The 14,059-nt window shown below is 34.7% G+C and overlaps 2 protein-coding genes across 2 annotated transcripts; one reads left to right on the plus strand and one right to left on the minus strand.

Annotated features, from left to right (window-relative positions):
• Window positions 1–719: 719 nt before the first annotated feature.
• Window positions 720–11,618, minus strand: LOC109060819 (glutaminase liver isoform, mitochondrial-like). Its single transcript, XM_042753223.1, has 21 exons — window positions 11,457–11,618; window positions 10,890–10,990; window positions 8,522–8,589; window positions 7,062–7,155; window positions 5,543–5,672; window positions 5,380–5,446; window positions 4,881–4,993; window positions 4,639–4,768; window positions 4,407–4,474; window positions 3,975–4,138; window positions 3,783–3,841; window positions 3,668–3,712; window positions 3,532–3,590; window positions 3,379–3,445; window positions 3,233–3,283; window positions 2,982–3,158; window positions 2,419–2,550; window positions 2,014–2,106; window positions 1,851–1,912; window positions 1,127–1,267; window positions 720–1,030 (listed from the first exon to the last, which is right to left on the minus strand). Exons 1-21 carry the CDS (start codon window positions 11,501–11,503, stop codon window positions 934–936), a joined length of 1,965 nt encoding a protein of 654 aa, XP_042609157.1. The 5' UTR covers window positions 11,504–11,618; the 3' UTR covers window positions 720–933.
• Window positions 11,619–12,860: 1,242 nt separating this feature from the next.
• LOC122142361 (UPF0235 protein C15orf40 homolog) lies at window positions 12,861–13,485 on the plus strand. Its single transcript, XM_042752779.1, has 4 exons — window positions 12,861–12,871; window positions 12,962–13,080; window positions 13,171–13,328; window positions 13,405–13,485. Exons 1-4 carry the CDS (start codon window positions 12,861–12,863, stop codon window positions 13,483–13,485), a joined length of 369 nt encoding a protein of 122 aa, XP_042608713.1.
• The last annotated feature ends 574 nt before the right edge of the window (window positions 13,486–14,059 follow it).

Raw genomic sequence — 14,059 nt, forward strand, 5'->3', positions numbered from 1 at the left:
CATTAAAGATACAGTTTCTTGAATACAAATTAACTAGTAGTGGGGCATGTTGTCACAAAGTATGGGGTAAGTTGTCACAATTGGCATTAAACAGCACGTCATTTTCAGCTAAATTAAAGTGATTTAAGTGTAAGTAAAATTGTTTAAACAGCACACATGTACATGATAATGTAAAACAACAACAAAAAACAGTTTTCATCTAAAATATTGTAATTATTAAACTGTATAAATTTATATCATACCAATAAAGTCATTAAGAATTTTTACATATTTTCGATTAAGTATTTTAAGCTCACCAAGGCTGCATTTATTTAATAAAAAATACAGCTGAAACAGCAATATTGTGAAATTTACAGTTTAAAATAAATCTATTTACATATATTTTAAACTGTAATTTATTCCTGTGATGGCAAAGGTGAATTTTCAGCAGCCATCAGCAAGAATGCATTAAATTGTTTTAAAGTGTCAGTAAATTGTTCAAAAGTTACAGTTTGAACTTTCTAATCAGCAAAGAATCCTGAAAAAATCCACAAAGCAGCATGACTCTTTTCAACATTGACACAACGTGTGACAACTTGCCCCACTATGACATTTATGAAAATACCCTTGTCCAGTTAAATTGCATACAGTTGTCTATCCAACAACTACAGCAAAAATAAGATGGCATTGGATTTGTGCACATTCATTCATAATGTTTGAGTGTTGAATCTGTAAACACATGCTGTTGAAGGATTTATTGAGAAAACAAGGTTCCAGTAATTCTCAGTAAGCAGTGAGTGGTTGTCTGGGACTGTCGCCAGCAGAATACAGCTCATGTTTTCCATCCAAGTCTTTGCTGCTCTTTATAACCACCTCTTCATTCTAAATATAATCCATATCTTGAATGTAAATATCAAATCTTAATGAATGCACCCAATGAGTTATTAGTATTTATCATAAACTCTCTTCATAATCTATGTATTTCTTCAGGAACTGGATGGCAGGGTCTTGATTGCATCTCATGGCCTCCTGTAAGGCCGTGTTTCCCCACCTGCGAACATCAACATGGCACATTAGTCCTGTTGGCTGGTATATACTGTAACACCTGTAGTAATAGTCATATCATGCATGACTTTGATAAAGTTACCTGTCCTTGAGTCTGCAGTTTGCCCCTGCATTCTCCACCAGGAACTTGATGACGTCCAGACGGCCCTCAGAGGCTGCGACGTGCAGCGCTGACCGTCCGTCATAATCCACAGCATTCACATCTGCTCCTGACAGAAGGTACCTATAAAAGAGAAATTAACTCTGGTTTCACTGTTTTCAGTATAATCCACCGTGCAGGTTTAGAGGTCATTTATAGACAGATGGAAAACAAACTTAATTCAAATGCTATGGTGACATATTGGCAGTCAAAATTAATTAAATTTTGCGTAAATTGTCATTGTCAGTTGTCACAGATACTGTCATATCTGTGATTTTTTTTTTTTTTACATTTAAATTAAAAGGCAGAGCAAGAAATATTACCACAATATCTAAAAACTTTACAATTTGTATATAATTCAATATATATATATATAATTCTCTCTATCTCTCTCTATATATATATAATATTACTTAAATGTATATTGACTTAACATTGAAATCATTCGTGCCAGACGCTCTATTCGCGTTTGGTGTGAACGCAGCATAAGATTTATTTTTAATTGTGTTAATATATCATTTTTAATATAGAATTTGTATATAATATTTGCATATAATATTTCTAATTTAATAGTTAATTTATAATTTTTAATATAATATTTGTATATAACATTTTTTTCAATAAAATACTTGTGTCTGAGGTCTATATGTTATTATGGACATCCTACCTGCGCAGAGACACTATGTCCCCTCTGTAAGCAGCCAAAAGTACATTCATAATTTGGTATCCCTGTAATTCAAGAAAGAAATATTTATTTACCTCCATATCGCGAAAGCATCAGGAATTGTAAATGCATTTAATATACAGTATATATCAAATATTAACCAGACCTCTGACTCCACTTTCCACTGTCTGTAACACAGCACCTGTCTGAATGGAGTCCTGATGTCAAAACTGTGCAGCTGGAAGGTTGAAACCAGCTCCTTTGACAAAACAGACAATTATTATATAATTTTTTTACTAGACAATAAGCTTTAGGTTTGTCAGATTAATAGCCAGAAGCAGGTGGTACCAGGGGGAGGGGCGTTCTTATACTAGACAGTATATGATTGGACATACTGGATAAGTCATTCATCTCTTTGGTCTGACAATGCAAATTTTAAATGCGTATGTTTTCTGCAAGTTCATTTTTATCTACGTAAGTTAAAGAGTGCACTAGCCTTTAGATGAACTGAGCTACAAGCCACAAAACTCCTGTATACACAAAACTGAAGTATATTAATCCATTTTCATACCTCACAGAAATGGACACCCCTCCATGAATTTCCATTGCAGTCCAGTCCAGGAGACCAGCACATGAGTCCCAGAACTCCAGGAACCACGATCAACACAGCTCCAGACTGACTGGACTTAGCAGGCACAGATGTCTGCATTGTAGAATTATATTGAAAGCAATTATATTATCCAGCCTAAATTATTCTGCTTTAAATCCTCGTGCACATTTAAAATGGGTACATCTGCATTATTATCCAGGATTTAAAAAGCATTCTGGACTGTGTCCATTAGAGGGCAGTAGGGGAATACATAATTCTTTCAGACATTGTTAATTCATGGACACATCCACTGCTATTTATTATCAATGATTGTTACCATTATTGCTAATTAACGTTGCAGGGTAGAGGCCATTTTAATTAGTTACATGAAAGTGGGAGCAAATTTAATTGCTTCAAAAATCCTGTTAGAGATGTGGGAGTGAATTTAAACTGAAGATTTGCAGAACTTAAACCCAACTGATGTTAAACCTGCGATATATCACACAAATATGACTCATTATTTACCAGCTTGGCCACAAACTCACCTTGAAATGAAACATTCTGGAATAATCATTCATTCCAGCCACCTGCATCATGGAAAGCATGCTGCGGACGGCGTGGGGTGACATCACTTGGTCACCTGACAGGGGGCACAGTCCCCCATTAGCTAGGGTTGCTGCCAGTGCAGCGCCAGACTCGCAGGTGACTTCTGTCGATAAACACTGAGACGTATGCAAAATGAAAATTCAATCATGCATTCTTTCTTATCAAGAATATAATACATTAAGCTGAATACCTGTAACAGTAAATCCAGTGTAGAATTGATCCCAACACCTTCTGGGAAGCACTGGAATGATTTAGTTATCAAAAACAGATGAGTTTAAAAGACCCTTTGTGACGTGGAAACAAAATCGATCTTTTAGGGAATTATCCCCGACTTACTTTCTTCTCTTGTAAGTAAAATGAAAGCGCGTGGAGATGGATGATGTCTTTTCGCAGGTTTTGATAACTGCAACAGTAGTGATGATGGTTACAATTAACACTAACAAATAAACACTGAATAGCACAGAAAAAATCAATTTCTCATGACAATACCTGGTGCAGTTTAGGTTTGCGTGCTCCTTGTTGCACAGTCTTCTGATGATATTCAAAACCTGCGTGAGAATGGTTTGCTTTAAGATTGCCTTATTTTTCATCAAATGTAGCTGGTTAGTGTAAAATTTAGGCTTACAGACTCATACTTTTCTTCTTCATCGGTGACTGGTCTGGTTGCCAGCTGTTTTATGACAAAAAACAGTCAATAAAACATGCATTTTTGTTGATTTTTAAACAAGCGACATTGTTACCTGTAATAAAGAAGTGCAGATAATGGCTCCTGTCTCAACCAGAGGACTATGAGGCACACCTGCAAACAAGTTTGATGTTTTTAAGCACTACTAAGCCAGATGTTTTTGAACGGAACATCAAACTGTTCTTGAGTGCAAAACTGAACATAAATCAAAGAAATGGAATACGTGGAATGAACTGACTGAACTTACCTTGCTTGGTCAGGGTAAATGGAGACTCATATTTGCAATATTCCTCCATCCCTACAAATCTGTGCACATAGTCGGATCCTTGCTGGTCCACTGCTAGTCCGTATATGAGAGGCCAAGAAATCTCTCCCAGAATGCAAGGTTCAGCCCAGTCTCCTAAGGAAAGTCTAAAGTCCAAAAAACAACATCATATCATTGAAATTCAACAGGCAAACTGAATTGATCATTTGGAAATAATATTAAATTTGAGCCTATTTCTAAATTCTTCTATTTTTGTTGTTATATTTTCTTTTTATATATTTTTGCCTAACATGTATTGTCTGACAATAATTGCCAGACGTCCCACAGTACCACTGTGGACCCCCTAAGGGATAAAAAAGACCCCCTGTTGAAGACCACTTATCAAATTAATTGAATTGGACTGTTGTGTGGTACCTCTGTCCATCCACGGTACAAACTGAAATGCCCCATTTTGTGGCGCTCTCTCTTACATCTTCTTTCTCCTGTTCAGAAATGCACAGGATATGAGTCACATTGGGATATTTTTCACGAAACAGTCCATTAGAAAATAACCTGTGCTACTTTAAGGCTTCTTTGCACGTCTTTTTCACTAGACTGTTATATAAAAAGAACAACAACAACAGCAGCGGAAACAGATTTGACGTGCCTTCACAGAGGAGAGTTGCTTGCATTTAATAAACAGCTTTTGTGTTTCCTCTGTGAATGTAGAGAAATCTGGAATGACAAATCTTCCCTGCAGTGCCTTCAGGATGAAAGACACAAAGCCAGTCACGCACCTGCAAGATGTTCACAAATGAAGTATATTAGCAGCATAATAGATTAGGGGTGTTTAGCATTCATATTTAAGATGTTTTAAATTTGACTTCTGGCATCAAGATTCAGTCTGGCCTGTGAAAAGTGCTCCTGTCAACAGTTCCGTCTGCTTCCTGTAATTTCCGCATCAGGCTGTAGCAGTCTTTAATCCGTGGGTCTGTTCGGATGATTCCTGAGCTCCACAGGGCCTGCCAAAATACAGACAGATATGACATCCTGCACTATTGAATATTAGCCAATATTAAAGCAATAGTTCACCCAAAAATGCAAAATTGCTGAAAATGTACTCACCCTCAGGCCATCCAAGATGTAGATGATTTTGTTTCTTCGCCAGAACAGATTTAGAGAAAAATGTATTACTTGTGGATTATTTTGATGCTTTTATCCGCTGTTTGTACTCTCATTCTGACGGCACCCATTCACCGCAGAGGAATCACTCGTGAGCAAGTGATGTAATGCTACATTTCTCCAAATCTGTTCCGATGGAGAAACAAACTCATCTACATCTCAAATACCCTGAAAACTAGTACATTTTTGGCAAATTTGAATTTTCAGGTGAATTATTTCTATGTACCTCAAAAAACTGATTGCAGTTGACTCTTCCCCCAGAGGCAAAACTATCAAAGAGCACATCAGCAGCCCTTTTGAAAATAATGTGTAGTGTATGTCAGTATACATATAGCTAGTAGCTCTTGAACCAAGTTAAGCGAATGCTGCCTTTTGCATTTGACACTCACACTTTTTTCTTAAAATGACCTTGATGTGTCTCTGGTCGGCCCAAGTGTTGCCATGCTTGGCTGGCATGAAGTTTGTCCTGCTCTGGTACTGTCCGTTTTGTGCCTCCATTGCTTATAAAAGATGGCATGCCTAGGGAAAAGAATAGGAATTTCATTAGAGCAGAAAATGAAAACTAGACTAGCATTTCCTGAAGAAACAAAAAAAAAAAACAGTACTTGCTAGACAACTAAATATTATATATTAGTGCTGTCAAAACGATTAATCATTATTAATGGCGTCCAAAATAAAACTTTTTTGTTTACATAATATATGTAGGTGTACTGTGTATATTTATTATGTATATATAAATACACACACATACAGTATATATTTTGAAAATATTTACATGTATATACATTTAATATTTTATATATAAATATATTATATATAAATATATATAATATAAAAATTTTTTCTTAAATATATACATGCATGTGTTTGTATTTGAATATACTTAATAAATACACACAGTATACACACATATATTATGTGAATGAAAACTATTATTTTGCATGTGATTAATCATGATTAATCATTCGACAAGATATATATATATACACACACACACACTGTCACAAATGTTCAAATGTCTGGAGCCTGCAAGAAGTGTCTTATTCTCACATGTGTTTAATGTGTTTATGTGATCAGTAAAACAGTAAAATTGTGAAATGTTATTACAATTGAAAATAACTGTTTTATTTTTAATATATTTAAAAATGTAATTTATTCCTGATATTCCTGATCGTAGATTTCATTTCAATACAATATTATAAAAAAAAAATACAAACCAAAGCATTTGTTTGAAATAAAAATCTTTTGTAATAAATTAAACCTCTTTCCTGTCACTTTTGACCAAGTGAATGCTTTCTTGCTGAGTAAAAGGTAAGTATTAATTTCTTTAACTGACCCCAAACTTAGAACAATAGTGTAAATAAAATATTATATTAAAAAAAAGTCAACCAGCCACACACACAAAAATCAACACATACACACTGTACAGTGTTAAGGTAGCAATTAAATGCTTAAATATATGCAAGGCAGACAAGATCAATCACAATTTATTATGCTAAAATAACTATAAACGTAGACCAATCCCAATACATTGCTGTAGAATCCCACATAGCATTCCAGTCAATTAAAAAGAGAATGAGAGATTTTCAGAGAGAAAAACGAAGCTGAAATTACCTACAAATAACATTTGAATGGAGTTCATACACCAAGCCCAATTATTTGCAGACATTTAATACTTAAGGTTAGAGGTGTTGAACAAACACTGACCAGAATGTTTGAGGAATATTAATACACTGCTGCCCTATTACGAGAGCCGTAATAATTAAAAAAAAGAAAAGAAAAGAAAAGAAAAGAAAAGAAAAGAAAACAAGAGTACAAAGCTACATAGAAGCAAAAGAGAATTAACAGGAGGTACAAACATGTGCCGCTGGAGATAAGTGCACATATTGTTTTATTTTGCTCTTGTACCTGTAGAGCCTGGAGAGACGTAATTGACGGGCCTCTGTGATGGAAAGGTATTTCTTGGCACAGGTTGTGGAATGTTCCCTGCAGCTTTTGTTTCCTAGTAACATTAAAAACATTTATTGGGAGCTTGGCTGTAAAAAATTATCTATATATAGACTATTCCATTTTAATTGTATATAGCATCAAACAAACAGTCTGCGCATAATTTTTTTGAGTGAGAACAAGCTTTTATGCGGACCAAGACATAATAATGCATGCGACGCCTGAATTAGCTTATCTGTGTGTTTTACACCTTTTGAAGCCTGATGAAATACAACATGCAACATAATGCTGGTGCCATACACATCTTTGAAGTCTAACTAATTGCAGGTGTTCAGGGCTGTGGGGAAACATATTGAGACATATTACTCTTTTATGTCAGCATGTGAGCTAACAAATGTTAGCCTCCAGCAGTAACAACGTCTCCAGGGCTGGGATTTTATTACAGGTGAAGTACATGCTAACTTATTGTCTTTGTACAGACATGCTAGACTAAGCAGTGGAGACAATGTCTTTAATGCATTCAGGGTTTTTTGTTTTTTAAAGCAGAAAAGCAGAGTAATGGAAGTGAATGGGGCTGATTTGTAAACATTGGACCCTTTAGCAAAAGATGTGCTTTTAATTGTATTTGGGTGAGTGTACTTCAAACCTTAAAAGTGTATATATTTTTAAAATATTTCCTTGCAGATAATATGATATTAATGAAATAAAAGGCCACTTGCACCTTCATGAATAGCGCACTTTGTAATAATATCAAATTAAATGTTTTATTTGAAAACGTCATATTTCAAAAATTTTGGTTGTGCTTTAAAGAAGCACACTTATTTTGAATGACTAACATTATAATGCACATGTAAAGTACTGAATTATAATTTTAATTGTATAGTGTTATTTGATATATTCTAAATCGCAACTTCATCATTACATGTGTAATTACAAATTAAAATAGTAATAGTAAGATAAAATAGTTTTTCTGTGCATTTCTGTGCAAGTTATTAAATTTTACATGACAATGCAACTCCATAAACTCTAAAACATTTGTAAAATGACTTGAATAGTTAACATCTTAAGAATAAGATTAAGAAGAATAAGAATTAATAGTGCGTTTATAAAAAATGCTTTAAAAACCTTGGCCAAAAATTACCCCGTAAGTGTCTCACTGCCTTTTTTTAAAGAAAAGGAGAAAAAACAGTCTACCATTAAACTTGTATTGAACCAGGAATAATCCTTTTAATCAAAACATCTCTTTTGCAAATGTCAGCTGAACGGCTGAGTCTCATTTTAGACAGCAGTAAAACGGCACATTAGCACTATTGAAATGTCCCTCACCTCAGTCTTTTTAATAATGCTGGTCATAGTTTTACGCCTCCAGGTTTGTTTTATATTTTATGCGTGGGTGTGGTTATGCAGGACTCAGCATGTACCTTAGACGCAGTAAACTTCACAGAGTCTGCGCTCCTGTTGGTGAGGGCATCTGTCATCTCTCCATTCTCTGAATGAGTGGGGGGTAAAGAATAAAACCCAGGATGAGAAAAAATCCTCCTTTGCTGAATCTTGTGAGAGAGTTTTAGAGATTAAGATTAGTGTTTATTTGTGAGTGCAAGATTTAAAAAAGGATTTTCGAAGTTGGAAACCACTAAGCATTGCCTCAGCAAAGAATGTATATGAGGCTATTTTAGAATCTAGGACACAGAGTTTCTTACGAGTTTAAGACATTGTTTGTGTTGTGTTGTGTTGTCCGCTCGGTCCAAAACCTCAGCAAATCCCACACAATAACATTTTCTGAAAGCTAAAACTTATGAAACCATGCTGCTGTGGATAGGGGACGGAATGTAATCTGTCTATTTTTACTCTTAATCTTCCATCCAAAAGAACAATAAATCTTAAAGGCATACAGAAGTTACCCAAAATGAAAATCATGTAATCCCCAAACCTGTATGAAATTTATTCCACAGGACAAACACAAAAAAATATATTTTAGTCTATACAATGAAAGTCAATGGTGTCCAGTGGTTGTTTTGGACCCCATTCAGTTTTATTGTATGGACAAAAACAGCTTATTTTGTATTCCAAAAAAAAAAAACTATACAAGGGTGAATTATTTTCATTTTTGGATGAATATCCTCATCTCAGGAAGTTGATTTTGTGCCCAGATATGGTGGTACATGCCAGACAAAGTTATGCAGACAGTACTTCCATCCCTTGGGGTGAAACTTGAAAGCAAGTTAATTATGTTTCTTTTAAAGGAAACCCACATAACATAAATATGGTTTACAAAACAATATGAATGTGGTTTATAACAGTCTAAGATGTTTTACTCTATGCCACAAGTCTTTGGGTTCCTCACTTGCTGAAAATTTACTCATCCTCAAGCCATCAAAGATGTAGTTAAATTTGTTCTTCAGGTGAACAGATTTGGAGAAATGTACATTGTAATGTACAATTACAACACTTGCTCACCAGTGGATCCTCTGCAGTGAATGGGTGCCGTCAGAATGAGAGTCCAAACAGCTGATAAAAACATCACAATAATCCACAAGTAATCCACATGACTGAAAAAAAATAAGCTATCCAATGATGTATGGCTTGTTAGGATAGGACAATATTTGGCTGAAATGCAACTATTTGGAAAATCTGGAATCTGAGGGTGCAAAAAAAATCTAAATATTGAGAAAATCACCTTTAAAGTTGTCTAAATGAATGCGTATTACTAATCGAAAATTAAGTTTTGATATATTTACGCTTGGAAATTTACAAAATATCTTCATGGAACATGATCTTTACTTAATATCCTAATGATTTTTGGCATAAAAGAAAAATCGATAATATTGACTCATACAATGTATTGGTGGCTATTGCTGCAGATATACATGTGTGATTTATGACTGGTTCTGTGGTGCAGAGTCATATATAAATACATTATCATAGATTTTGAATTATTGACTCATATTTTGGCCAGAAGAGATGATTAAAAGTTAAAGTGCCTTTAAGAATTTGTTTATTACAAACACACAACTTTTCACTTTAATTGATGTACTGGAGTCATGTGGATTATTGTGATGTTTTTATCAGCTGTTTGGACTCTCATTCTGACGGCACCCATTCACTACAGAGAATCCATTAGTGAGCAAGTGATGAAATGCTACATTTCTCCAAATCTGTTTCCATAAAAAACAAATTCATCTACTTTCTCGGATGGCCTGAGGGTGAGTACATTTTCAGCAAATTTTCATATCTGAGTGAACTATTCTTTAAAACTGCTGCTGCAATCTTCATTTGTAAACTAAAATACATATGTAACTAATTTCAAAATAAATCTCTATTTTTTTTTTTATTGTAAAAAGGTTTCAAATGTTTTAAAAATGGTTATATCAAATTTACATTCATGTCAGTGGAAGAGGAAGCTTTAACAAAGATTCTAAAGCTTTATATAGCATTATACGTGTTCGTCAGCCACACTAAAACCAATATATGCCACATCACTCCTCCCCAGAACACACCCACTGCCTTTGCACATTTTTATGGCCCAGATGTGTTGCCCACAAGCATGCTTAAATGAGAGCGTCTACAGAACTGTCCCATCTCATTTGGCCTACTTTAAGCAGCACTCTCACACTGATCTTGGAGTTTTTTCCTATAGAGCTGATGTGAATTTGGAACCATAATCAATGATCAGAAAACACTTTCCCACAGCTAATGTGACACTCACAACTGGGGTCACTCTCAGTGGAAACACCAAGTTCACTGGCTCACATCTATGACACTCTTCCAGTGTTGTTTTGTTTTTTGTACCTCTTGTGTCGCCCTCCTTATTTGGCTCTAGCAGTTTATTACCATCCAGGCCTCCGTAGCGCTTTCTCCACTTACGTCTGAGAGACGGTGTTCTCTGAAAACTAGAAAAACCTTTTTTTGCTGTCTGCTCACATGGGTTTCTTGAGAAAGCATGTATGTTTCATTTCAAATATGCATTAACAAAAGTTAGAAATGCAAGTGTTTTTGACAGCTTTCCTTTTGCCATAATAAATATCAGAAAACTATATTAATATATAATTCTCAGAGGATTTTGTGTATCCACTGAAATAAGACTTTGGGATCAAAGCAAGTGTGTCTGTGTAAAGACAAGTCTAGTCATGAAAAGCAGTTCAGCTGTGAGAAACATGAGTTCTGACACAGCTATCAATTGCCAGCTCAACTCAAAGCTGTGCCCAAGTGCTTGATGAGAGAATATATTCTGCACTTTATTTTAGTTTAATTCGTTAAAGACAGCACTGTGCAGGGCTAAACCATCAGAAAAGACTGATTCAAGGTTCAGACTTTATGCATTTAAAACTGACTTTCCATATGTTTGAGAGTTCTTACCACAGATAGGGATTTTCCTCTGCTTCTTGGCTTAAGCTGTTCTCCATGATGACACTTCCCTTTATACTTTGGTAGTCAACTAGGCGTTTTAACAAATCCAAATAGTGTGTTTGTCTAGCATCTGGAGACAAAGATGACTCTTTTTTTGGCAGCTGTGCACACAGTGAGAGTGTTTGAGCCAGTCTCAGTGTGAACAACCAGTTTTTAGCTGGATGAAAATAGGAGGAACTTAACTGCATCTTGGAGGAGGGATCTCTATTCTGGAAAGGAATACCTTTTGTAAATAAAAAGAGAACCAAAGAGGCAAGAAAAAAAAAATACTAGTATTTAATAGACAACTACTGCTACTGGTGTTAATAATAATAATAATAATAATACATTCACTATTGCAATAATAACAGTTATTTATTTAAAAATATCTTTAAAACAATTATTTTAGTATATAATAACAATGCAACTAAATTACTAATTATACTCGTCTTTTTATTATTATTATTACTACTACTACAGCAACAAAAATATCAATACATTTAAATTCAACTCCACTCCTACTAATAATACTTTAATAATAATAATAATATATATTATTATTATTATTAAAATATATAATACAACTAAAATCACTACTACTAAGTTATTTATTCATTCATTCATGTGTTATTTTTAATAATAAGTGTATATTTTAGAAAAAACAACTAAAATCACCACTAGCACTACTAGTTCTTCTTTATTTATTGTTTTATATTAATAATTTAAATGCAAAAAAATAAAAGTGGGTTTATTTTAATTTTATTTATATAATAATTATTATAGTATATGTAATAAAATTTACTATTATTATTATTATTAGGTCAGTTAAGTTAGGATTAAATAATTGTATGATGATGATGATGATAATGATGATTTATCCTGAGAAATAATATCATATGCCATCAAATTAAATATCAGATCAAACATTGGCCAAATTGCTTTTTCTCCACGCGGTCTCTGTTCTGCGCATTTAGCGCGCATATTTGACGCTCTAAACGTATTTACATTTGTTGTCATGCGCGTTTCTCATGTAAACTGTTGTCACAAGTAGCTCATGCTGCTCACTCAAGACACTTGAATAACTGCGTATGTCCTCCTAGCTAATGCACCTCCCAGGTTCACCGTTTTGTGCGATTAATTTTTATTCCATTAGCGCGTTCCTCAGCATTGTGCAGCCGGTCGCGGAAAATCCCCCTTTACAGCTCCATCTCTAACATGTTTTACTCACAATACAACAATATGCCTAAAAAGGACAAGACGGTAGGGCTCATTAGATATTACAATGAATGTCTTATGAATATTGGTATTTATTCATGCATGTGTATGAATAACAATCGGTCTAATAATGACAACAGTAAGCCACATCACCTAAACATGAGGTCAAGGTATTAGCTTTAATTCTGGTAACGTTATGTTCTGAGTGTAGTTAAATGGCATTAACCTGTGACAGTGTTAAAACTCTATTCTCTTTTTAGAGCAAGAGCACACCCCAAACCACCGGAGACACCTCCCGGCCCGGTTACTAAAGTTAAAGATGGGACAATCACAATAGCAATACATGCTAAACCCGGAGCCAAACAAAACGCAGTCACTGGTTGAGTATTGTAAAATATGAAGAACCAAAACTTAGCCTTTAATCTACGAGGAGTCCATGCACCCTAAAAGCGTTTGTTTATGTGACAGGATGTGTCTGAGGAGGCGGTGGGGGTCGCCATTGCTGCGCCTCCGACAGACGGAGAGGCCAACGCCGACAGCTTGCTGCGATACTTTACCCAAGTCCTGGAGCTGAAGAAGAGTCAAGTATCGTTAGATAAGGGTCAGCAGACTACACGCCAGCTATGGGCATTTAAATGTTTTCTGCCTGCCCACTATAAGGAATATATTATTAATAACAATATATGGTTTCATTGCTTCATAGGGACAGCCCTCCAACATCCAGAGAAAAGGTTATCAGGGTGACTGCAGCCATCAGCCAGGAAGAAATCTTGAAGAAAACTGAGGACCGAGAAGGCGGCTAGTGGTTGATAGCCAAGTGTCATTGGTTTGTTTCGAGACACATTTGATTTGATTATTTTCTACATGTCACAGTTTCCATCTTAAAAACCGTGCAATATTATATTTACATTTTGTCAAATAAAAAGCAATTTTATTTCTTAAGTATTACCAGTTTTGAAATTATTTTGTGTTTAATGACAGATGTTTGGAGGGGAGAATGTGTGAATGCAGCCCAAACATTTCTTGTAAGGAGACGAGGAAATTATGATCTTTTAAATGTATAACAATATGGCTCAACAATAAGGATTTTATTCCCCACTATAGTTCAGATTTTACACGCCTTGCCAACATTGCCCCAATGCACCCTTTTATTCACATTTTATTTTTGACTACATACAAAATTTGTCACAAAATACATATTTTAAATTTTTACTGTTTAAAGTTATCATATATTTTATTATTATATTTATTATTATTTTATATAGAAGTTCAAGATAATTATCATGCTCCTGCCTGTTCTTTTTTAAAGAAGTGCCTAAGGTTCAGTGACAAATGTGTTCATTAGGAAGACACCTCAT

Source organism: Cyprinus carpio, chromosome B25, assembly GCF_018340385.1.
Source record: "Cyprinus carpio isolate SPL01 chromosome B25, ASM1834038v1, whole genome shotgun sequence".
Lineage (NCBI taxonomy): Eukaryota > Metazoa > Chordata > Actinopteri > Cypriniformes > Cyprinidae > Cyprinus > Cyprinus carpio.